Source organism: Oxyura jamaicensis, chromosome 19, assembly GCF_011077185.1.
Source record: "Oxyura jamaicensis isolate SHBP4307 breed ruddy duck chromosome 19, BPBGC_Ojam_1.0, whole genome shotgun sequence".
Taxonomy (NCBI): Eukaryota; Metazoa; Chordata; class Aves; order Anseriformes; family Anatidae; genus Oxyura; species Oxyura jamaicensis.
In genome coordinates, this window is record NC_048911.1 from 2039595 (window position 1) to 2064605 (window position 25011).

The 25011-nt window shown below is 46.8% G+C and overlaps 1 protein-coding gene across 7 annotated transcripts in view; it reads right to left on the minus strand.

Moving 5' to 3' along the window:
- The window catches only part of AUTS2 (activator of transcription and developmental regulator AUTS2), a 759649-nt gene that overhangs the window by 618100 nt on the left and 116538 nt on the right, over positions 1 to 25011 (minus strand). Inside the window, exon 1 of one of the 7 annotated variants that reach the window (XM_035343095.1) lies at positions 20895 to 20972. The exons of the other annotated variants lie outside the window; for them this stretch is intronic. Within the exon in view, the coding sequence (XP_035198986.1) occupies positions 20895 to 20957 (63 nt within the window). The 5' untranslated portion in view covers positions 20958 to 20972. Of the gene's footprint in view, positions 1 to 20894; positions 20973 to 25011 lie in introns of those variants that run through there. 7 annotated transcript variants of the gene reach the window in all.

The following is a 25011-nucleotide window of genomic DNA, read 5'->3' on the forward strand; positions in this document are numbered from 1 at the left end:
ACCTCACCCACGTCCAGGAGGTGCTCTCCACCCGGGCTGAGCCACAGCCGTGCCTCAACCCTTCTGCTTTTTGCCTCTCACTGCCCCAGGCCCTACAACTTCACTATCTACCATTGCTCCTCATCTCCTTTCCCACTGCTGTGCATGTTTCTCTTTTTACAAACACCAGCATTCAATGCCCGTACCTCCAGAAGCCCACCACGCACCACACGAAGATACACACAGAGCGCCATTTACATGCCATCTGCATGTGAGAGCAAGACATTTTGTGCAACTTGGTAGATGCTAATCACTCCTGCCATAATATTTACACTTCCTGCTGTTTCTTCTGCCCATCGCTCATTTAAACTCTCAGTTTGGGCACACATCTCCCAAAATCGGGCACTGCTCTCACTTCAAACAGCCAAAGCCACCTGTAACACAACCACACGGTGTGCCCTTTTGGTAGCCAGGGACCTCCAGTCGGCCACTCCGACTTTCTGGGTTTTTGACAGTAAGGAAACGAGCATCTGATTACACAAAGATGTCAGAGAGCATGTTACTAGAGCAACAGTGTCGTAAGTGGCTCGCTGTGCTCGCGCTCCCTAACCGCCGGCAGCCCCAGGAGACGGCAGCAAGCTGGGGGCGGCAAAGCCAAGCAGCTCCCATGCAGGAGGTGAGAGACGAGGCAGCCACACGTCCACACAACGCACAGCGCTGCTGCTGCTGGAACCCCAGACTCCCCAGAGGAATGAAAACAGAGGTTTTGACACAAATCCGTACCTGAGCACTAAACGGTAAGCTGCCTTCCCCAGACAACATGCGGTGAAACAAATGAAAGCGAACAAAGCCAATGAATGACACATGAGAAGACGAAATACTGTGTTCTCCCCCTGTGATAAAGGAGTACAGCAAACTTGCCAAGTGCTGCTTCTCGTGGGGAATGGACTCAAATAAAATAAGATTCATGGCGCCAGCAGCCCCAAAGAAGAAGCTGATGAAACTCAAGGACCTCAATCTTTTGCAGCAGTCTCCCAAAGCCTTCACAAAGGAGTACGAGAATACCATTAGAAGAATGCCTCTAAAAAAAAGAAAAGCTTTCATTTAAAGCACATCTTTAATTCCAGATAATCTTTAACCTGATATTTACTTGCATCCCAGAAAATCAAGAATATCAAATTGAAAGCGAAATGTTAGCTGGCTCTTGGAGGAAAATGTGTTTGAACCCTTTGTCTCCAATGCAAGTGGATTCAAATGTTAAATTCAGTTTGGCTAAATTCAAGCTATGTTTGGCTCATTATCATATGAAATGACTTGCGTTTGATCTATTTGACTGAAAGGCATGTTTTGGCCCAGGTTCATGTGCTGCTATGCAGGTCTGTAATTCAGTTCAGACCCAACGAAACCTTCAATCTGGAGAGCCAACGTCCAGATTTTCACTACTGACATTGTACAGAAATTAAATTCAGACTAGATCTTGAAATGGTTATGTTTAATGTTTGATCTTAAAAGAACAAGGCTGATGTCATCCTAGAACCAGCATTAGGTTTAACGCTGCCTGGTAACCAGCAAATATAAGGAAACAGGGAGCACCCGAACCTACAGGACGAGTTGAACAACGCAGCCCCAGGTCTTTCTTTTCTTCTTTTTTAAAGGCTAAGTGCAGGGATTGCTGCTGCGGCTACACCACAAATGAAGCATCTTCAAAATTTTCATTCTGTGAATAATACCTTCCACGGGCAAGTTAGTTATGAGCTAAGGCTCTGCAAATGAATTTAGTCACAAGGCATCACTGAAATGTGTCTTCATTTACCAGTGCCACAGGCCAAACTGAGGGCCGCTGGATTACAGAGAAAAACGAGATGTGGTTTCTTTGCTTCATGGAACTTTTACCTTTGTACACTTCAGCTGTGATTGCTGAACACTTTACAATCATCATTTGCAGCACAAAGAGGGGAACAGGGAGGGGGCTGTAACACACACACATGCCCCCTCCTCCGACGTGCTGCTGCACCACAGTTATCTTGAGTTTGGGCCAGACCTCTGGCTGAAGGAGGCTGGGCTTCCAGGCTTTTAATACATTGTTCAGAGCGATGACTGTTGTTGTTGTTTGATTGTGGTATTTGTAGGAGGAGGTAATCCTTGAGATTTGCATCTCATTTCCCAGAATGCCCTCGGGCTTTTCTAGCAGTTGGAATCATACAGGATAAACATCATCCCCTGATTGTAATTGCATTATTAAATATGATTGCTCTCCTCTTCCATGAAAATTTTTAAAAGCAGCAACAAAGAACTCTGCAAGAAAGCATCCTGTTGACAGCATGGAGGAGAATCACACAATAGGAAGAGAGAGGAGTATTTCACCTGGAGAATCACACGACAGAGGAATATTTCACCTTTAACTTCCAGATGCAAGAAAGTCTCTGCCAAGCCAGGGAGTCCCAATGCACCACACAAGAGATAAGTCTCCTAAATAGCTGTCACCGTAAGAACCCTTCAGCCACCAAACCTGAGGCCACCACAAATTATTTCAAGAATAACTGTCTCCATTATGTATATTGCAACAGTTCCCAGCCATTCCCAAGAAATCCCATCAAAGATCAGAGCTCCGTTCCTGCAAACCCTACAGACACAAATAACCACGGTCACAGAAGAAAGTCACACGGGGTAAGTGACTTTTTCTTTTAAAAGAAACGGAAGGGTAAGGAGGAGACTAATATAATGCTGAACAAGAACACGCAGCTTACACCTAGAACAGCTTCTTACACCTAACGCAGCAATTAACTGTGGCCCTGCACGCTCTGGCGATGTGGCCGGTTAAGTTCCGTTTCCTCTAGCAAGTTCCTCCTCTCCCCAGCGCCTCAGTGCACCCCAGTTTGTTCAAAACCAGGAGCAGAATCATCAACGCTGAGTTTCGACTCACAGCAGTAACTCCACCATTCCAGTCATCTTCCTGCATTAAAAAAAAATCAAAGGGGTGTAAGTGAGTGTGGTGCGCACGGCTCCACTGTCCCTCGTTAGGTTAAAAAATTCACGAATGCATATAAAGCACAGAAGCAGTTACGCAACCATAACAAAGTAACAAAATCGAAGGACAAATGCGTTCCTGCCTTACTGCACAATGGTAAATGCTGAAGCAGACTTTCTGATGAGAAAACGAGCGATGAAGTACCCATTTTCAGTACTTCCAAAGAGGGAAAACAGCTCCTGCTGTAGCTCAAGAGACTTCTCCAGACACAGAGAAGAGCTCTGTCCATGGCTACCTCCGGTCTTGGTTAATAGAGCTATACATACTCACATGTAGTCTAATTTATTTTGCAACACCTTGCCAAAACCAAACACTCCATATTTATAAATCATGGCTATTTACCCTTGCATGCGTACACACACACATATATATGCAAAAATGCACATTCAGAGCGTACTGCACACAGAATCCTGTGCTGAGGAATGCATGTGTCTTTCTATGTAGCGTTAAAATAACTCCCCACAGAAACCCAGCTGGGCTGGGGCTGGGTGGATAACAATGTGCCATAGCAAACTGCACACTCGAAGTAGTGGTTAAACTGCTTGAGACCACTTTTCTGCTTTCAAGAGCCTCAGCTCGAGTGTTTTCACTAAGCTTTCCATGTCTAACAGCCTCATGGCATAGGAATCAGTAATGCTTCTTCAGTATACTCTTAAAAAAAAGTTAAACATCTATAAAGCAAGGCCTACCATACAACAGATGGTCTAACCTCTTGAATGTCAAAATCCTTCTGTGTCAGGCAGCCCAATTAAAGCGACATTTCTAGCAGCATTCCTCCCTCCGCCGTGCCCTTCCTCCCACTTTTCCCTGAATGTCCCAAGGGGTAATTGCTCCCCACACAATTACAAACACCAGTTTGCTGTGGTGCTTTCCCCCCCATCTCTAATTGGGAGAATCTGTGATGATGGTTAATCGAACTCAATGAAGAAAACTGTTTAAAAGGAGACGGCCTTAGAGAAAACATGAAAACCTTCAGCTAACCAGCAGAGCTCCAGATCTCCCCATTAGGATAATTTTGTTTTAGCCTCTCCAGCTGCGAAGGTCTGTGTCATCACCTTGTCTTTCCAAAACATTAAAAAGCAGACGTGGCTAACAACCAGGAGAAAGAAAAATAAAAAAAAAAAAAAAGAAAGAAAGGGAGAAAAAGCACTAGAAGCCATTTATTCTAGTGCCTTGCTGTCATGTAAGCAGGATGTGCTTCAGAATAAAGGAAATGTCCTGGACTCTTCTAACCTCTAAAACAAGACAGTCCTTACAAAACACATCAGCAGTCTCACTGCACAAGACGTGGGCCAGCTGGAGCTGCTGGCCACCAGCCCTGGCCTGCCCCAGGCCATCATGGATGAACTGGGGGCATCTCACCCCTTGGGGACATCTCTGCGGGAGGGGGCTCACGGCTTTCACACCACCGTGACGAAGATGGGCAGCCTGACCCTGAACAGACACAAACCAACTCCTCTCCACCCCGCGACAGCCCCTGACACTACGGCATCTCCAAGGAGCCACGGTTTTAGTAGAAGCTACGCCTGAGAAAGGACCGCTGAAAAAGGCAATCGAATACTAACAGAACTATAATCCTGTTCATCCCTAAGTGCGTGTTTCTCAGATGATTTACTGTATTAAGATAAAGTGAATCTCACATTCAGAGCCTGCAGGCTGGGAGACAGGCATTACACACACGACAGCTCTTTTGAGGCTGCCTCAGAACACAGAGCCTGTTTCCTCCCCTCTGTTTAGAGGAAACATTGGCAGCACAGGCAGATTCTCCAGACAGTTCCTTGCTCTATGGGGCTGCCGGATGTAGCAGTGCTACATTTAAAGCAGGCAATAAGACTGGCTGCAACCTGTACTCAAGCAAGGAAACCGAGGGAAGAGCATCCTGCGACAAGGGGGTAATTCCTCCAGGGGGCTGGACTCGGGGCTGAGACAAGCGGGGAACCCGCGGGTGGAGGAGCAGTGCTCCTGGTAGGATGGAAGACCACGCTCTTCACAAAACAACTTTCATTCCCAGCTCCACATCCATTTACTAGAGAAAAAAAAAAAAAAACACAACATGACCAATCACTCTACAGTGGATTCTTCAGCAAAGTGTGATTTGTGACTACAAGTTTCACTGGTAGGTTTCCACGTATGGAAATTGCTGTTAAAAACACAGAGGCAGTGAGTTAGCTGCCTTAAGCACTTTGGCAGGAACGACTCCATTTAAGTGCAAAGTTGTTCTTACTACTCGCTGTCAAAGCTGAAGAATTCATTTAGTGTGGGGGATCTGCTGGAAAACGAGGGACAGGTGATTGCTGCCTATCAGCAAGAATAAAGGATAGCATTTCCTTAATCAGAGGGGTGAAACGAGCCGTAGCACCATGAGGGCATAGCTACTTTTTGGTCACTCACGGAGCAGGGAAACTGACTGTGCCTTGAAACCCAGCACCATGGAAAGCCCGTGTCATTCAGCATTACGTTCCTCAGTTTCACTTCAACATCTCCTAAAAAGCTGCTAAGTGTGGGTTTCACTCAAGGCTTTGAAAACGCACAGGAGTCGGCCCGCTTCCACGCTCACCTTGCTCGTTTGGCCACGCTGCTGAGCCAGATGGTGGCTGACACCCCAGGCCCAGGCCGACGGGGCGGCCGTGCAACTGGAACTTGGTTCTGCAGAGAGTTCGCTGAAAGCATTCACACCGCATGAAGCTTTTAATAAATTCTAAAACCTTCAACTTCCACAGGAGGATCAAAAGAAATACAGAAAGGGAACCTAGTCTCTACTACCCTGCCCTCCTTTCCTCCAGACGGATGAGCTCCACCCAGCGTGCCTTTTATTGGGGAAGCAGAAAAAAGAAGCCGGCCGTATTTTCATCAGTGGGGGTGCGTGAAGCAGTTTTCAGGGGGTGCATTTCCGACAGCTTTCCCTACTTCCATCTGCTTCTCTGAACGGAAGCAGCCTCCCTGAAATCCGCCAAACCGAGCCATAAGCCTCACAAGGAGGAATTTCCCCTGGGAGACCCGCCACCTCCAGCTACGCTCTGAGCCAGAGAGGCTGCAGGAACAATTCCCCGGGGATTCAACATCTCTGCTTCCCCGCTGGAAAGCACGAGGGCAGCCACAGAGAAAGGAGCGGGAGGTGGGGAGGAGGCGGGGGCCGGAGGCTGAACTTTCTCAGCCTAAAGAAAGATGCGAGCCCCCATGTCTGAAAGGGGCTGTGGGAGAAGGCGGGAAGGAGCCTAATTGCATCCAGCTTGTTTTGTCCTTCCCCCCTCGCTGCATCTCACTGGCAGGTTTGACTGTCAGTACCCGCAGCGCTTCTGAGCCCAGCAGCAGCTAATTGTGGTCCTTATATACATACCCCCAGATCTGACTTGACACAATGCCGCGTAATTGGCAGCTCAAGAGAACGGGGAGAGACGGGCATTGCATGCGAATTACCCCTCACCTACGGCAGGAAGATCCTCAGAGACACAGGCTGAAGTCATTGGCAGGGAGCTTGCCCCATGCCCATCCAGACAGTGGCAGGTTTGCGGACAAAATGACGACTTAATTTTCCAGCACTGCCAGTCTTAAAGGTCTGAAAACCAAATATTGTCTGACAGGGAAAAGAAGGACAAAGGGAAGGGGGGCAGGCTCTGAAGACAGAGGCTGTACAGTAGGCTTGAGGCTGGAAGTTAATCAGATTCCCAAATTCTCACCCTGCCTCCTCCTGCTCACAGCACGTCTGCGTGTTTCTGCTGGTTGCCAAACGGGGAACTCAGAAGTGGGGCATTGTGCTCCTGAGTCAGTGCTTACTGATAGGGTCAGTGCCAGCTCAGGCGGTGTAGGGAGACCCTGCAGAGATGCGTGCAAACACACACATCCACACCTTCCCCTCCCCAGCTCTTGCTGGGGGAATGCGGTGAGGTTGGCCGCTGCCCGTCACTGCCGCTGCCGCCACGTGTACGTGCAGGAGCAGCGGGGTGTCCTCCTGCGCACCTGGGGACGGGGCAGGCAGGGCTCGCTGTGCCCTGCTTGGACAAACGCTGCACCAGACCGCCTTGCACAAAAGCGCACAGCTTGTTGCTCACTCCGGAATATCTGCCTGAAGTACGAGATCCATCAGTGCAGCACGGAGCACAACAGCTTTTTGTTTTGTCTCTGGCCTCCACAACTTCATACCAACACCTGGCTCTGTCTCCTGCTCCTTCTCCCTTCACGCCCCTAAAGAAACCAGCCCTTTTTAATAATCAGGTGTTGTACATGAACCAGAAAAAGGGAAAAACCCTGAAAACAGCTTAAGACAGGGTGTGCGCCCAGGACAGGAGGCCCAAACCGCCCATGCTCCCCCAGGGAGACCGCAGTGGTGGCACAGCTCAACACCAGAGCATCCGGGAAGCCAGTACAAGGACCTGGCCATTAGGTTTTCGGTGCTGCCTTAAAAGATATTTGCCTCAACAGCAGACACCAAGGCCACCTGCAGGCTGGATCACGGACCTCCAGCCCAGCTAAATAGAAGGATTTTCCTTTGCAGGCAAAACAGGGAAGGACTTTGAAGGGATGTCCTCAGGTGCGACAGGCAGGGAAGCAGCAGAGGACAGGAGCCCTAGCACAGAAGGCAAAACAAAACAAAAATGGAGAAGACAGTGAACAGAAGGGACATGAGGTCAGAATCAGTGCTGGTCAAACGATGAACAAATTTTGCCTTTGAATGTGACAATAAGGCACTGAATAAATAATAAGGATGCAGTACAGAAAGGCTGTGACCTTTGTGCCAGGCTCCCGCTGCCATCAGCGAGAGATCCGCTGCAGACTGATGGGACTTCAGGAGCACCGACTTGTATATCCTGGCCTACAAGCAAGCGTTCATTCTATGAAATGTGGGGGTTTCCTTCAAACCTTTGGGTTTGGCACTTTGTCCAAACGGGTACCTGGTAGCTAACAGTCCATATTCTCTATTCCCCCTGTCCTTGTGGAGCAGTGCCTATTCTAAAATGATGATGCCAGCAACAACAAACACTCGCTTTCAAATAGAAAAAAGAAATAATATATTTTATGTTCTAAGAGTGTAAAAAGTACCAGAGAAAGCCAGAAGAAGACAGCCAGCCACTAGGAGAGACTATTTCAGAGGGCCTACAATCTACTTCTGAATGCTATCCTGGAATTTTCAAGTTCGAGTGTGATGAAAAGTCCATAGAATTTCAATTATTAAGGGCCAGACTCCACGACAAAAATGTAACCTGGGCACATTTGTAAATTTTAGCAGCCAACTTCAATTACGTATTTGTCAAATCCATGTTGAAATCCTTGGGGATGGCTTGAAGCAGCCAGTTAGAACCAAAGCTGTCCACAAGTGTGAGGCCCAGCGCAGGTTGCACTGCACCAGGCCTTTCCCTATTCTCCGTTACTCCAGTGCTTTTTGCTTCAAAGCAGACACCCAAATTGGCCTCCCAGTGAAATCCTGAACTCTGGCACGTGGTAAAACTGCCACTAAGGACAACTTAGTACATTGGATTTCTGCTCCATCGAGATTAATAGTTGTTATTCCGTGACACTACCCCAGGCTCTGATTTGCTTACAGCCAGTACTACCTGACTTCTAAGAACTTATGCAAATACCACAAAAGGCAAGAGCAATTAACCCTGTTGGGTAGGAAATCAAGTTTAAAGTCAGGTTGCTCTGCTGATGGATGTGGGTCGCACACGTCTCAGAGGCTGAGCTGTGCCCCTGCCACAGTGAGGCTCGCCAGAAAGCCTGGCTCTGAGTGACTTCTCCTTTTAGCCACCAGTTGCTGAACACATCCTGAGATGGACAGCCAGTACAATACACCATGAGCATACCCTGGCTTTGACTGGCTCAATTGTTTGCAAAGAACAAGATGCAAAGTGATGAAGCCCTAGAGATTTACAAGAGGAACACTTCAAGAAAGTACTAAAAGAGAAGAATGTCTTCCCGTGCATTAAACTACAACTTGTCATACAGTTATTGTTACTTTTCTTAACTCTGAAAATTGGAATAGCCCTCTTCCTCTTCATATACACAGAAAGAAAAGTATTTAGACTCCAATAATATTTTTGCCATCATTTGCAGCTTCCTTAGAGTCCAGGGGGGTGCGTTAACCCAGGTCCTGCAGCTCAGCCATTTACAGGGTGCCCATAAACACTCCGGCCACACTGACGGGTCAGCCTTCGAGAAGCAGAACACCTGACGGCTCAGTCCCTGATTTCTTATGCTCCAGAAGGTATTCCCCACAAAATAAAGCTACAAAACCAGGGAATAAAAGCGGCACTGCACAGCCTTTCTGTATTATGTCCTTATTATTTATTCAGTGCCTTATTGTCACATTCAAAGGCAAAATTTGTTCATCCATGCAACTCAATGCAGCTGTTTGTACATCCTTGTCTCTCCCTTCTGCGATTCTAGCAGCAACGGGACAGTGGAGAAGACTTCGCTGTGACAGGGAACAGACCCAGGAGAGGCCGAGGAGACTGTGCCTAAACCCTCTCAGCTGCACAAACAGGAATTTCTGCATTACTCAATCATATCCTTAAGCAGAGACACGCAGACACAAAAAGAGAAAAGTCAAAAGCCACCTCCACTGCAGGAAGGCAACACCTACTTCACAACCACCCCGCACTCAAATCCTTGGTGGTGATGAAGAAGAGGGGGTGAAGAACACCCCAGGCTTTCAAACACTCCTTACCACAAAATACAGTTCCACACGTTTATAGCCTCAGCTTCATGAAAGCTCTGTGGAGGAGGTAAGGGTTACGGTAACTGTTCTACAGATGGAGAACTTGCACAGAGATGGAGCGATTTCCCTGATGTCACGCAGCAAGCCCGTGGCGAAGGAGGGAGCTGCACACATCTGGCCAACATCAGCTCCAGAGGTCAGCACGGGAAGGTAATGAGCTGCCTCCACGCCAGAAGCTAGGTTTTATGAAGCAAACATCACACAGAAGTTGGAGAAATCACTGCGGTGAATCACGCTTAGTATTCAAAGACAGTCTCACGTTACAACCACAAGCACTTATTTAATTAGAAAAATGATCTAATTGAGATGCATCCAAAATTGCCTCTGATACGACGTAGGCAATACTACACGTAGGTAAGAAAATATGTTGGCTGCGAAGGGGGGTGTTTGTGCGTGCGAGGAGAAGGCCGTGGGTACGTTGTCAGACTTGCTCTCCACCAAGCTCAGCAATAACGCCGAATACATTTATTAAACACAATCAAATTTTACAAGGCACTGAAGTGATAACTGTGTAGTAGTGGAAAGTGCAAGCAGCAATAAATATCTTGTAAACACAGAGGTCACAGGCCCAGGTGCTCAGAAGCACGGGGAAGGTGGGTTACTGTAAGCACGATGCTTCATCGCCTCAGCCATTAGTTCTTCATCTCTCTTTCCTTGGAGGAGGGGTGAAAGAGGACAGAATGGATTATTATTTAATTTATCGCAATAAATCAGGAGGCAAAGCAATTCAAAGGAGCCTTTAGCTTATCAGTATGCAAAGAAAAAAAAACCTCTATCAGATCTAAATACAATTACAGGAACAAAATAGCTTTATGTTCAAACCATCTAGCCGAGCCTGACAGATGGATACTGTTTATATCCATTTGTATTTATTGAACATATTAAAAGATTGCAGCTGTTCTGCCAACACCTAGGTGCTTCCCGGGTGCTTGGAGCTGTATATAAATATGACAGAATTTTATGGATAAATGCATTCCGTGGAATAAACATGTTGGAGATACGGCGATACAACAAGCACGTTGCATTAACAGCCGCAACACTTTGAACCGCTTCCTATTGATCTCCAAGCACTTCGCACAAGTGTGGATAAAGCAGCTGCACTCCCACCCTATAGACACGGAATTAAAGCTCGGAGATTAAGTGCTGCTGAAGGATTTTATAACAACTCAGTATGAGCGATGGGATTAGAAGCCAGGCCTACGGCTGCAGGCTTTGTCTTCGGTGCTTTAAATCACACTTCCCCCATCCCTATCTACCTCCGCGCGTCTTTGTGCCGACACCCAGGAGCCCGTTCCATTGTAAACCCGCATACATTCGCCCCCTGGTTTTCATCTCACACAGCGCTGGGTCAATCACAGCCCAAAGCTCCGAGCAGCACGGCGTCAGGGCTCACCGCAGCCGTCCCCAGCCAGGGGGCTGCTCGCAATCTGTCCATCAGCCGAACCCCGAAGCCGCGCCGCAGCGGCACCTCGCCGCCGCCAGCTTCGTGCTGCGCTTAGAAATTCCAGGCAGAGCCTCGACAGCGATCCAAGCCTCCCCAGACCTCCTCTGACCGGCCAGAGGATCAGAGAGAACATTGTAATTAACAGAAATATAATCCCCCGCTCCTCATCAGCGAGGTTTTGCATATACATAAGGAACGATCAGTGGCGAAGAACAACGGCTGCTCCTCATGTAAATCACACACTCTACACGGAAAGGCTTTCAAGCACGGCACGTGGGAGATGGACACACGCAGACCTTGGGGTTTTTGTGGGGTTTTCTCCTGCATTCAGCCCTCAGGCATCATGCCCTGGGGGAAATCTGACCAAGCGCATATTTAAAAGCCCATGCAATAAGAGCTCCACTGCATGTGGTTCATCTGCAGATTTTTCAATTATTTTTTTTCACAAACAACTGTAGGCTGCTCTCCAGCACAGCCGTTTGTGTGTGCAGCACTGGATTCCAGATGAAAGGGGGAAAGACTGCTGATTTCAAGATAAAAAAGGAAAGTTTTGACTGGAGCTTGCACAGAGCTGGGGGTGACTCCATCAGAGGACCATGCAGTGCTCGGAGTCCTCTGCAGGCAGCCGGCTGGGGTTGCTGGGGCTCCAAGGAGGAATTTCAGCGCAGGAGACGGAGCACTGCTGCTGAGAGTTGGTTCCTTGCCTTAAGGGTTCCTGCACCGCGGGCTGCCGAAGTGCTGCCTTACCCTGCTTTAATGCTTTTCAGAACACACATAATGGGAAATGAATTTTACAGAGCTCCTCTGGAAAGGAGGGAATGAGCAGAGTTTACTGGGAGAGAAGAGCTGTTAACCTGATCAGGAGAAAGGCGCTGGAACACTAGAAAATAGGTCAGGAGCAAAATATGATTTATCTGAAAACAGGCATACGGGCAGAAAGGAGGAGATGGAAGAGAAGAAAAGAGGCACTTCCCAGGGGGCCGGGCTGGAAATCAAACTTCCTTTTTGACTAAATAGCTAAACTCTCGTTCATTTCTAAGTAGTGGGAATCACAGTGTTCAATGTAAAGTCAACTGCTAAAGTCATCAACTGCTAGCCAAAAGCTTTTTATTCAGAAGAGCCATCCTCACCTCCGCTCTCTGCCTGCTGAAGAAGAGACCCAAGAGAAAAATGGAAGAAAGAGCTGGCCGGCCGATCCGACGTGGCGGGCACAGGAACAGAGCTTGTGCTCCCAGTTCCTGGACAAGAACCGCATCCCCAGCGGACCACCATCATTTCTCATCTCTGCCTGTGTGCGCGCATACGCCCAGACCCCGGCAACAGCAGCATAATCGTCTCTATACTGCCCTGCCACTAAGCCCTGAACTCTGAAACGAGAGCAATCATCTCAACAGCCGAAAGGGCATATTAATAGCGCTGCCGGTTAAACTCTCCAGAGAAGAGCCATCTCCTGCATGTTTACACAGAGCCGCGCGCACCGGGGCAGAGGGCTGCCTTTGGCTCCGCAGAAAGGATCGTTATCCCGCTTCTTCCTCGGCTGTGGCCAGCCAACTGCGGCTTTGGTAATTACCCTACAGAAACTCAAAGCTGCTACACCAGCATCTTAAACACAAAATCATATTCTCTGGCCATTTTTCCCAGAAACATTTTTATAGCAGACAGCAGTTTCTGCTTAGGCAGCAGACGGACCAGAAAGGACTGCTCGACAGAAATGCTTCTGAAGTGGAGATGGGACCATAACACCAGCCTCCTGCCCCTCCAGGGGGTGCAGATGTGGATGTGATTCTAGTCCTGAGCTCCAGGAGCCAGCCCTCTCCCAGTGACCTGAGGGCTTTTAGGGCTGAGCTTTGGGGTTGCCTCAGTATGACATGAATGTTTTAAGCATCTTTGTCCTGAACCTAGGACCAATGTGGCTTGTAGGTCTCTTAACTCCTGCTCTGAGAGCTTAAGCAAGACATCAACAGAGCACAGACTCGGTGCTAGCAGCGTCCACAGGGGCTATCTGCTTTGCAACCAAAGCATGACTTGAGAACTGACTTACCTAGAGGAGCAGGCAGTATTAATAGTGCCTACGTGCACGAGCACACTACCAATGCAAGCACTGAGTTCAAAAAAAAAGGGAAGGCGGGAAGGCATAGCAAGTCTTAGAACACCTTCAGAAAATAAAGTGAAACACAAAACAAAGATCCTCAAAATTATTTGCTTCTGCCCTAAGTTCTGCAAATAACAGAAAAGGTGTCTGCACAGAGGATCCTGCCAACAGCTGCCAGTAACATACATAAGTCTTCTGTTCAAAGGAAGCCTCCAGCAGGCAGTTTTTCTATCTTAATTTGATTCTTTTGACTTTATTCATCCTGTCTGTTTTCATCTTTCCTCATTAAAAGAATCTTTTTAAGAAAAAAAATAAAGCCAAACATAGCTAATTATTTTAATGAGCTACCAAAAAATATAGTTACTTTCTGCTCTGAACATAAGCAAACATCAACATTGCATGGGGAGCAGAGGTAGCACAGCGTCTTAATCCTATACTGTCAGCTCCTGTATTTGATTAATGAAGACTCATAGGACTAATTTTACGCTGCTTCATAAAAAGCCTGGGGCAATTAGCATAAAGGTTAGGCTACTACATTATTAAAATGCTTTTTTTAAAACAAAGTAATTTGCTTATTTTCCTCTCCCTTTGGAAAAAAACCACGCTGGATAGACAAAGTGAGCTATTGTCCTTTTCTAGTTCATACGCAGAGGAACATGAATTGCTACATCTCTCATCAAGGGCACGGCAAAGCAGCTGCCCAGTTTCTACAAAAGGGCAGAGGCAGTGCTCTCTTGTAAGCTAACACACACACAAAGGAAACAGCCTTTCTGCTCAGAAGACACAGAATGGTGATAAACTTAAAATTCAGCCAGCGACCCGCGGGAAGGAAGAAACTGCTCGTTCGAAACAACACATCCACTTCTTACACAACTAAACCTGCCTCGCAAACTTCTCCAAATGATGATCAAAGGTAAAAGTGTATATATGCAACATCACAAGGGCTGAAATGTACATAATAAAAAACACAGGTGTCTCCTGTTCTTTAGGGCTTTACTGGAAGAACAGAGGAAGAACTGCTTTTGAACTCGCAGGTGAGCAGTTCTCTAGAAGCACATCCCGCTGGCAGCTGCTGCGCTGTTGATTCAGCATCATGATGGACACAACCAAGCAAGGTTCAAGGTTTAAACCACCCAACCCTTTCCCTGCTCTGCTGTCCCTACTAAGTTGGGCACCTCAACAAACACGCTCCTCCCAAGTCGCTACCTTCTTCTCTGTTACAACCTCAGGAATGGAATTTAAATAAATAACAAAAAAAAAAAAAAAAGCATTGCTGAGGAACAGACTTGATGAAAAAGAAAAGCTAACTGCCAGACGACGCTTCAGTCTGCTCGGAGCTGCTTTACACGTGGGAGGACTTGCCAAGGCTTGCACCAGGCACTGCTCTGCCACGCAGCGCCTGCTGGCGCCCAAGGGGTTAAAGCAGTGAGCCCCAGCCTGCTGGAGAAACGCTAGGGCAGGAAGAAAGAGTTGCAAATGATTTTTCTTGGCAAAAGCAGCTCATTGGAATAGTAGCAGGATTGTGCTTACTCCTCATATATAAGTGCCAAAAGGAGGCTTGCTGACACTTTCCTGGCACGCCGCAGCCCTTCCAGTGGCCCACGACGACTTCAGCCGAACTTGTGGAGGGACAGAAGGACACACAAGACGTTTCCTCCCCAAGCCCCAAGCCCTCCTCTCACAGGCATTAGCCAACACCCAAGGGGAGCGCCCGCCTGCCCCCGGCCTGCTGGGGCTGAGCCCTTCCCTTCCACCCCAGCGTCCGGCTTGTGTCGGGCTGGGGCCGTGCAAAACCACCAGCGTGCACCAGTTAATTCCGCATGCGTGCTGGTAGGGAGATGGGGCATTGCCTAGGACTAATTTTAGGTAAGAGGAAGACTGCTGCAGCATTGGAATTGGGGCACTTGCCTAAGCAAGAGCTCAGCTGTTCCCATGGCCGGTTCTCCAACACTCTATAGTTATCTGGGCTAAGAGGTGGCAGGGAGCGTACGGTGACCCTTCCCCGGCCCTCCCTCTTGGGATCCGGAGATCAGCAGTGCGTGGACCTCGAGAGCTGGGAGCTGCATCCCGATCATCGTGTTTAATAGACGCTAATCTTCCTAAAGGTCTAATCCCTTTAAACTGGTTCTTTAGACTTAGACTTCTGGCTTCCATAAAATCCTTCCGCATGAGTTTTGTAATTTCAATTTGCCCCGCTAAAAGAAAAACAAACAAACAAACAAACAAACAAAAACCAGAGGGCTTACCAGTCCCTACTCCCCTCAGACTTACCCAAACTGTTGTGATTGAATTATTCAGTGTTTCATCATTTGGAAAATGGTTCCACAACCATGTAAGACCAGACCAGGGTAGGGCTTTGAGGAGGTGAAGGTCAAAGGGCTATTTTGGGAGTGATTAGCTTGCTCAAAGGCACAGGGCACCCACCACAGGTGATGCAGCTTTGGCTTTTTCCTGGAGCTGCTCTGGTGCAGCACAGCACGATGTCTCCGTGCACAAAGCGATGTCCCTGTGCACAGAGCGATGTCTTTGCAGCCACAGAAAGGAGTTGCTCACTCCCAGTGATGGAGCAACTTGGCTTTCTTTGTGCTAGGATCACAGGCTGTGTGGTAGGTGACTGGTTTTATCTTCTACCATCTCCTTCAACGGGTATCTGCTCTCTGAAACGCTCATGTTTAACAGCAACCAATAGCTTCCTGCTCTTCCTGTTAATCTCTCCTGTTTCCCCTCCCTGAGCTGGCTTCTCTTGCTCCCGACAACCCAGAGCCCATCATTTTCTCCCTTGCTCGCCAACAGCCCTGAGAACACGTGCCCAGAACCAAAACCCTCAAGAACCTTCCCCTCCCGGAAATGTCACTGTTCATGCTCAGACCACAATTCCTACAAAGACAACTGAGAAAAACCATTGCCAGGGGGTTTGCAGAAGGCTTCCTGGCCTCCATGGAGAAAAGTTTGCAGGTTGCAAACTGAAAGGGAGAAACCAGTTCGGAGACAGTGTTACCCACGGCAGCCCTGCACCATGAGAAGCAGCTCCCTCCCCGTTACCTTGCTGCTTCCAGAGCCACAATGATCCCAAAGATGAAATCCCAGAGCCCAACCGGTCTTCACATCCTTTTCAGAAAATAAAATGGGCTACAGGGTTATATGTGGCTGTGGTAAATTAGCAGTAAAACCAGGAAACCTTTACTGGTTTAACTTTTTTCACCAGGCTTGGATTGCTTTCCATACTAGGACTAGGCTGAGTCCCTCCCAGTAGTGATTATTTTTCTCTCAGCACTCACAGATCCATGCTGCCCTCAGCGATGTCCGCCCAGGCTGGAACATTTTCTTGTGAGAAGACCAAAGGACCGTGTCACCCACCCAGCCCCTCCAAGTCTCACTAGGCGGATCCCCTGCAGCATGACTGCACGGCGCCTTTCAACCCAAATGTCTGCAAGGCAGTCAACTTTTTTTGTAAACACACACGCACAGTACGGGGCTCCCAGGATCGTCAGATCGCTTTACACAAGGAAGAGACATTTTCCATGTTTACAGTCTGGGGAGGCGGAGAGCTGCATTCTCAAAATATCACAAGGCAAGATACTGCGCAGCAAGTGAGAACTCAGCTTGGACCTGCTATCTCCGAGATCAGAATCGCATTAGCAGAAGCTAGGAAAAAAAAAAAAAAGAAGAAGAAAGAAGGAGCTGAAGGAGGTTCACAGTACTGCTGTTGCTGAAAAGAGAAATCCAATCCTATGGGCTAGGTTGTTATGACAAGAAGATGGTGTGTTGGCAAAACAAAACTAGCAGCGAAGTTATCAGAACTGATGGAAACGTCATCCCCACCGCTGAAGAGGTCCCCACATTGCTCCGATCTACCTCGGTACTTTTATTAACTCCGTTTTGGGGGCTGGAAGCTCAGTAATCAGTCTTTATGGTTTCGGTTTTCAAATCTAGATAGGAGGTTTGTTTTTCTTGAGCAATGTGCCAGTGCTATTCCGTGCTGTACAGCTTCCAGCATTTTCTTAAGTGCCTTGAGAGGCTTGGCACAAAGGGCACCATGGAAATGTAGTTTTAACTGATAGCTTCCAACTCCTGCCTCGTAACCTCCCTTCAAAATGAGGGATTTCAGTGGGAACAGGGGTGTTCCCTTCTCCGCTGGTACTTGCTGCAGCGCACACAGCTGGGGAAACGGGATTTCAGCTGACCGTGGCGCTAGATGAGCAATGCAATGCCCCTGCCGGGATGCTGACCAACACCTCCGTCCATTTAGCACAGCAAATGGCACAGACTTAAAAGAAAACCCTGGCCTCTCTCTGTGCCCACATTACGAGACACACTGGGTATTTCCCTTCTGGCAAGCCAGCTGAGGGCTGTCCTACAGCACCCTCCCCATCTCAGCAGCACAGTGCAACAAAGCCAGGAAGAAATATTCCGACTGGCCCCGGGGTCAGCCACTACCACAACTTCATTCTATTTAGAAACAAAGGTACCGGAGCTTGCTGAAATGGACTGAGCTAACTGGAGATGTCGTGGGACGCGGGTCACATCCACAGCACCATCAGGAGCAAGGGACACGAGCAAAGGGAAGCCAGTATAATGCTTTGTCCCCTTAAACACTTGACTTCAGGCACAAACCACCACATTGTCTGGGGGTTTTAAGAAGTTTTTGAAAGGATATCCCAATGAATCTGCGGGGAACGCAGGCAAGATTGCTCTGGGTGGTTTTAGCTGAGAAATGCAGCATCGTCTAGTATTTTCCCCCTTCTCATTTCAGAATATTTGCTTGTATCTGAGGTGATTTTAGAGGGTCATAAAGCACGTATCACCCCAAAGATTATACAACAGCATTAAAACACGTAATATTTTGGGGGCTCCAGAGGATTGTTAATTAATGGTGGAAATTCGCTGGCCTTTCATGCAGAAGGATTTATCAAAATAGAAGCGCAGCTGCCTCCGAGACAGGACAAGGCTGAAACCCTCACAGTGACTCATCGGGGCTGAGGAGGAGAAGACAGCCGTATTCACAGGACGACCCTGCTGCAGTTCTGCTGAGGGGAACGAATCGGGTACGCACCCTAACAGAAACTGTCTGAGGATTGTTGCTTGTCAAAGTTTTGCTGCTGATCCAGAGGCTGACATAAAGCTAACAATGGTCACCATCGCAACGAGCCTTCTGGGCTTATTGGCCCTGTCACTTGTAGTGCATCCCACCCGCCACATCTCAGCGCTGGCACTGCCCGCGTCCAGAGCAACTTCCAATTGCGTCGATACGCCTTAAAAACATCAATGCACTAATCCACGTGACATTTGTGAATAGTAAGATAACAGCGTTATTCTCCTCTCATGCCATGATTCAAAGTCTGTTGCATTTTAAGAGAATCTGGATCAATTCGGCATTGCTGAAAAGAAAAAAAACCACCAACAACTTGTTCCTTGGAGCTGCAGGTACGACACCAAAGAGGTCTAAGGTCTAGCAGAACAAAAAAAAATGTTGAGAAATGGCATTTAATTTGCAGAAATAAATACACCCACACTCACTTAATAAAGGGAAGGCTTCTCTGCTTTTGCTCGTTTTCCCGTCAGTCACTGCTGAGATGCAGCTGCCAACCTGCCCGTGGGGCCGCCCACAGCACAGCTCTGCCCTGCTGCCAGGGTCTCCGAGCCCCAGGGATCACATCCGAGCACACAAAAGATGTTCCCTGCACGCCTTGTTTGCAATGAGGAACACCCCAACCAAGCCAGCCTAGCTATTTCCTACCAGGCACCCAAAATCCCAAGTCCAAAAACGATCAGGCACTCTGAAGAGGGATTTCTGGACATTAAATACATCGCTTTCTACACAGCTGCAACCATAAACCCATAAAGAAATTAATATTTTACTTGTCCAGACTGGGGTACTACTATTTTGGATGGGATATATATATGTGGTACAGCACTGCTGATGCGTGCTTCGGGATTTATTTAACAGTTAGAAAGAAATAATTTGGCCTTCAAAGAAGAGCTTGGCACTCTCCTGAGAGAAACCTACTGAAGTTATATCTCAGTATTGTATTATTTCCTTCAACCCAGAAGTAGAGGATGATTCAGTTTTATAAGAAATAAAAATCAAGAGACTAAGCTTCCAAGTATTTGGGCTTTACTCTCATCCCATGCTGGAATTAATTTTATCATATAAATAGGCAGAGATCTCTCGCTCCCTGTTAATTCCTAAGGGCAAGAGAGAATCTTGAAACTACCACCGAAGAAAAAGACACCTTAACATCAGCTTTCAGTCCCACAGGTAAGAGCTCAAAAGCTGCTAAATCACACGGAACTTTTTCATTTTAAGGGAAAATAATTACCTCTTAGACTGGCATATTCAAATGAGTTTGCAGAATATCCTTAGAAGAGGAGGAGAAAAAAACCTTGTCGATACTGTAAATAGCTGCTTGGAGTCTGCGTCTGGGCATCTGCGCTTTTCAGCTGCTCCGTAATTACCAGAATCCCCGAGTTTCCCAAATCCTGCCCACCTACATCCTCACAACTGCCTGCCAGATTCTGCTGCACACTTTCAGTTAAATTTGGTGAAAGCAAGACTTTTACTAAAGAGAGAGACGCTCACTTACCATGTAGACAAATACCAAAAGAACTTCACAGGCATTTAGACACTAGAAGGATGATTTGGGATAAAGGCTCAAATTCTTTAAGTTACTGGGGAGAGACTTAAAAGCTACCCTGTTTGTGATCTTGAGGTAATCACATAAAACAGAGAGAGGCCTGACTGCAATGCACCCCAGTAAGATCTCAAGTCAGATAGCTTCATTTTGGAAAAGAGTGGCTGAGAAAATAAAACGAACAGGGAGGTGCACTCAGTTCCCAGAACCGTACATTAGGAAGTGAAACATTATATGCCAATTTCAAAAGAATCTGCTTCTTGCTGAGTGCAAAGCATCAATATATGACCTAGGGTAATCCAGAAATTACTGGGACGGGGTGGATCACATGCATGCAAGGTTTGTATAGCAGTCATCTTGTAGACCAAAGGCATAAAGCACACGTAGAGAACGCACTCTGGGTGCTTTCATAAATAAATAAAAATCACAGAAGGGATCCACAAGAATCATCAAGTCCAACTCCTGGCTCCACATAGGACCATCCAAAAAATCCAACCATATTTCTGAAAGCCTTGTGTCCAAGCGCTTCTTGAACTCCATCAAGCAAAGAGTTTTATACTGCTGTTACAGTGAAAAACTGACTAGGTAATTTCTTTGCTGAGCAGGCAGAAAGCTGATTATATTGTAATATTTAACCTCTTTTGACATGCTGGTCCATTTCTACTGCTTAGGAACATTCTGTCCCCTGAAATTCACTGTAGACAAATGTTTTGACTGCATCTCAAAAGAAGTCTTTCCGACAGGTAAGGGTCACCGTGCATTGACGTCTACGCACTCATACAAATGATCCAAAATTACCTTAAAAATCACATTAAGAATACCGATGAAATCAGCAAAACTTTCCTTTGCTACCCCATGTTTTCTCAACAGTAGATTTGCTCTTTTAGTTTTGAAGTAGTGGGAATTCTACCATTAACCACTCAAACCTAACCCACAGATGGTGCGATCCCAAGTTTTCCCTCATTAGTTAAATGCCACTGAATTTCATCACATTATTTTAACCATACCCTTGTCTTGAAAATGGAGGAGAAGCAAATGAGCACAGTGCTTTCTGTAAAGCACTTCTCCATCGTGTTAGTGCTTCAGTTTAGTGTTACGCTGTCACATAATTTATTTAACATCAGAACCTGCGTGCAAATGAGCTTTTGGATGCTAGCCACAGAGAAGTCTTCAACACAGAAACTATGAAGTCTTTTTCTTTATTAAATACCCTCAAATCAATGTCACAAGCAATGATACCCAGAGATGTATGGGACTGGGGTCAGGGAAGGCTTTTTATATTCTTCCCATTTTTTGCTTAAAAATTTTAGCTTTGCACACTGCACCTCTTGGGTTTTACTATTTTTTTAATCTCAGAATAATGCCATTCTCCAGTAACAAATCAAATCCTGTGAGTTATGAAAATACATGCTTGTCCTGCTGCTTTTCTCTCAGACAGCTTCTGTACACAAGATCACCTTGATGCAAACACAGAGTGGGCTTGGGCTTTACTGCAGTGATCAGAATCATACGAGCCCAACCTAAACCATTCGGTCAGTGCTAACGAAGTTCACTCAGACTCTTCTCACCTGGGTACTCCGCATTTTCAGAAATAAAGCAGTGGTTAGGAGAGATGCTGTAAGTTTGGTGGGGAATGCCTTGGATTGAGGGTTTCCTACTCTCAGCTCTCTATCAGGACGCCAATGAACTTAGAAAACTCCCTTCAGTCTGTGCCTCAGTGTCCCAAAGAACACAAGCTAATAAACACATCCTTCCCTGAAGCACTACCACACCTACCACAAGAGTGCCACAAGAAAGAGAAGAACTACTGAAAGGCTACCGTTGGATGGAACCACCCCGAGCATATCTTCTTATCCGAAAACACATTTTTTCCTCACAGTTCTGATAATAAAGAGAATAAAAAGAGCTCTTTCCCCTTCATAACCACACCAAAAGCTGAAACACTTTAAATAAGATTTTATGCATACAGTGAAATTGTACTGATGATAGAAATGATTCAGAAAATGATTTCATTAAGTTGGTGTGGCTCCCTCATGTAGGAAATATTATTTTGATTTGAGGATATCTTACATCAATTTAGCACAAGTCAGTAATAAATCTGTTTAAGATTTAGGTAAATCACCACGGTTTTCTTGTCTAGGGAAGACTGTAAAAGAACACAATTGAAAATATCATTAGGAAGAAAGAGAGGAATCTAAAGAGAGCTATGAAATCTAGGGCCTATTTCCAATTAATAGCTCTCCTAAACGAGAAACATTTTGCCTGGTGTATCTACAGGCAAACAACCCCAGCCTGCTGGAAGGCGCATGACTGAGGCAGAATAGTACAGGATGCAAGAGATCGGGTTTACCAAGTGAGTGTAGATGGGACAAAAGTATGTTTGGATCTAGCTTATATAGCTGCTCTCTTCAGGACACCTGGCCTAAGCGCAGTAGTTCAGCCTTGTTTCTGGCCAACAAGCTTTCTTTCTGAGGAGGAAAGGTACATGTGAGATATACGTGGAATCTGGTCCAGCTCCAGATGAGATTTTTAGGGACCCTGGGAAAACACCACTAAAAACCTCCTTTCCTGCACTGTTTTTCATAACCACTTTGAGAGCTCTGCAAAGAGTTTAAATTTAATTCTGTAAGACTGACAAAAAAGACAAAAGGAACACGAACAGAGAAAGCTGCACAGATAAGCCTGTCCTGCCACCACTCTAGACAAAGACCTACACAAGTTAAAGAGAGCAGGAAAAATCTGAGCTCCTCCTGTGAGCAAATTCAGTGTTAGCAGCTGGGAACTGGAAGCACCCGTTGGTGCCGCTGTGTCAAATTCCGCCAGACCTGGTGTAGGCAGCACAGGTCTCCAGTCCCAGAGTCTAAAGAAATTACCATTAGATCAGGGAAAGCCCAGAGGAAGCCTCAATAAGCACAGAGGTCTGGAGGAAGGCTTGCTTTCTGTTTACATCTTCCTAGAAAGAAATTCCAAGCCATAAAAAGATAGCTAACCATTTCATTTGGCCAAATACTTTCTTCCTCTGTTGCCCGTGTGTGTATATGCATAATTACATGAGCTCTGGAAATTAGAATCTTTTGGCTACAGAAATTTTTATGTTTCTAAGAAAGCAGATTTCCTTAATACTGTGGTGTCCAGGAGAATTACCCATCAAAATGTATAAACTACTGAATTGAGTGGGGATGTAGCCTGTACTAACACTGAGAGCACTCTCGTAATAGCTCAAGTCCCTTTCTACTATCTTTCATCTGGTTTAGCTCAGTGTTGCCGGTGTATGAAATTTAAAGAGCTCTGAAAAAGATGTTAACGAGCCCTAAAGAGGAGAGTGCTCTTGCGTTAGTCATTCCCAGGAACACCTGTGAACTATTGAGTTTAATTAGTCTACAGCTGGCACCGAGTGTGTGTGGAAAGACAGGGGATTTATTATTGGATTGCAAGTCTTTAGATTGTCTCTTCCACAGCATTTTTTCCTGTTTGTTTGTTTTGTGGTAAAGGACACACTGAGAGCAAGTACAATTGTTTAACTAACAGGGAAATCCCTTCCTGCACAGGGTGCCAGATGCAGGAGCCCTTGGACGATGGCACCGTGGGGAAGCACCTGCAGCAGCATCCCAGTACGCCGCAGCCGTAGGCAGAGCAAGCTGACCAGGAGCCACCCGCCATTTCCTGGCAGTGCTTACTACCAAATCCCTATCTACAGAACAGCTAGGAGCCCAAATTTTCACTTCAGTAGAGCATTAGGCTTTTTGTTACTCCCCAGAGCTCTGAACAGAGGCAATTTCTCCACACAACTCCACAAATGTCCAAAAACAGCTTAGACATGGCAACAGCTTCTGCCACCTACAGCACCCACTGACTTTCACTACAGCTGGCTATCTTAGCACTGATTATTTCACCAATACCACACAATGCACACCTATTTTCATTAGTACAGTTATTTACAGCTGTCGATCCTCAAACACCTCCATCTGACCTGACTAAATTAAAGGCTGCGCTTCCACGTGGTATCGCAGTTTTCTCCCCTGCTCCATCATTTGCCCTTATTATATTCACAAGATAGAGCTTTTAAGAGAGAAAGGTGCCTCCTATACCACACAGGAGCCAAACGGAGCCACAGCCCTGATCCCCTGAAGCCTTCATCACTACAGCCAGCGTGGGTCGCGAGGGCAGCGCAGCACCCTGCTCACAGCGGCGGTGCTCCAGGTGTTAAACTCCTGGTGCTCCCACAGAAAGCAGCCCCTGTTTAGAGGCTTTCATCTTTGAACGCATATTCCCCTGCCTTGTGCTAAATTCATATTACCTCAACAGAAACAATGCCCTACTTAAATCATAATGCGCAAAATAATTATCATTCTGACATCATCTTTACTGACAGTATTTCATCTCCGCAGCCAGAGTAAGAGATTCTTCCTGAGCTGATCGGACTTCATTCTGCCATCACCTTGACATCGCCAAGTCAGTCGTGCTGACATTTCTTCTAGCTGACATTGGAAAGCCTTCAGTAAATCTGTACTGACAGTTTAAATTCCTTTTTTTTTCTTCCCATACTCTCCTCCTGTCATGTCATCTCCATAAAATTGCCCTGCCCTTGTTTCACTTCATTTTGACATCCTATTGTTATCTCTGTGGATCCTCTTTAGCGCGGCGCGCTCCTGTCACAAAGGCACAACATCTCCCAAGACCTGACACGAGAGCACCTGGAGAAGCGCGCTGGGAGTCTCATTAAAATGAATTCAATGGCTCTGCTTCCACCTCTACCCCTTCTCAATAAGTTACTCCTCAAAGTACAGCCTCGCACCGCAGCGCTAATAAAGCGCTCGAGGATATGCATAATTGGCACGCCCCAGCGCCCGCCAGACCCAGATTTGTACAGTTTGAACTCCTGGGAGGCCACACGCGCCTGACAGGTGGAAGAGCCAGAACTAGATAAAGAACTGTCCCATCGTTCTCCAATGTCAAGGTTTAGTAACAAATCAAAAACTTCATGAAATGAAAGTCAGGGAAATGTAATGAATGAGACACTCCAGCAAGCCCTTAGCTGAGAGCAGGCAGGCCAGCCCACACCACGCACCACAACACCAGATGTGATAAAGGGATCAAAATACAAACACACACCAGGTTACCGCA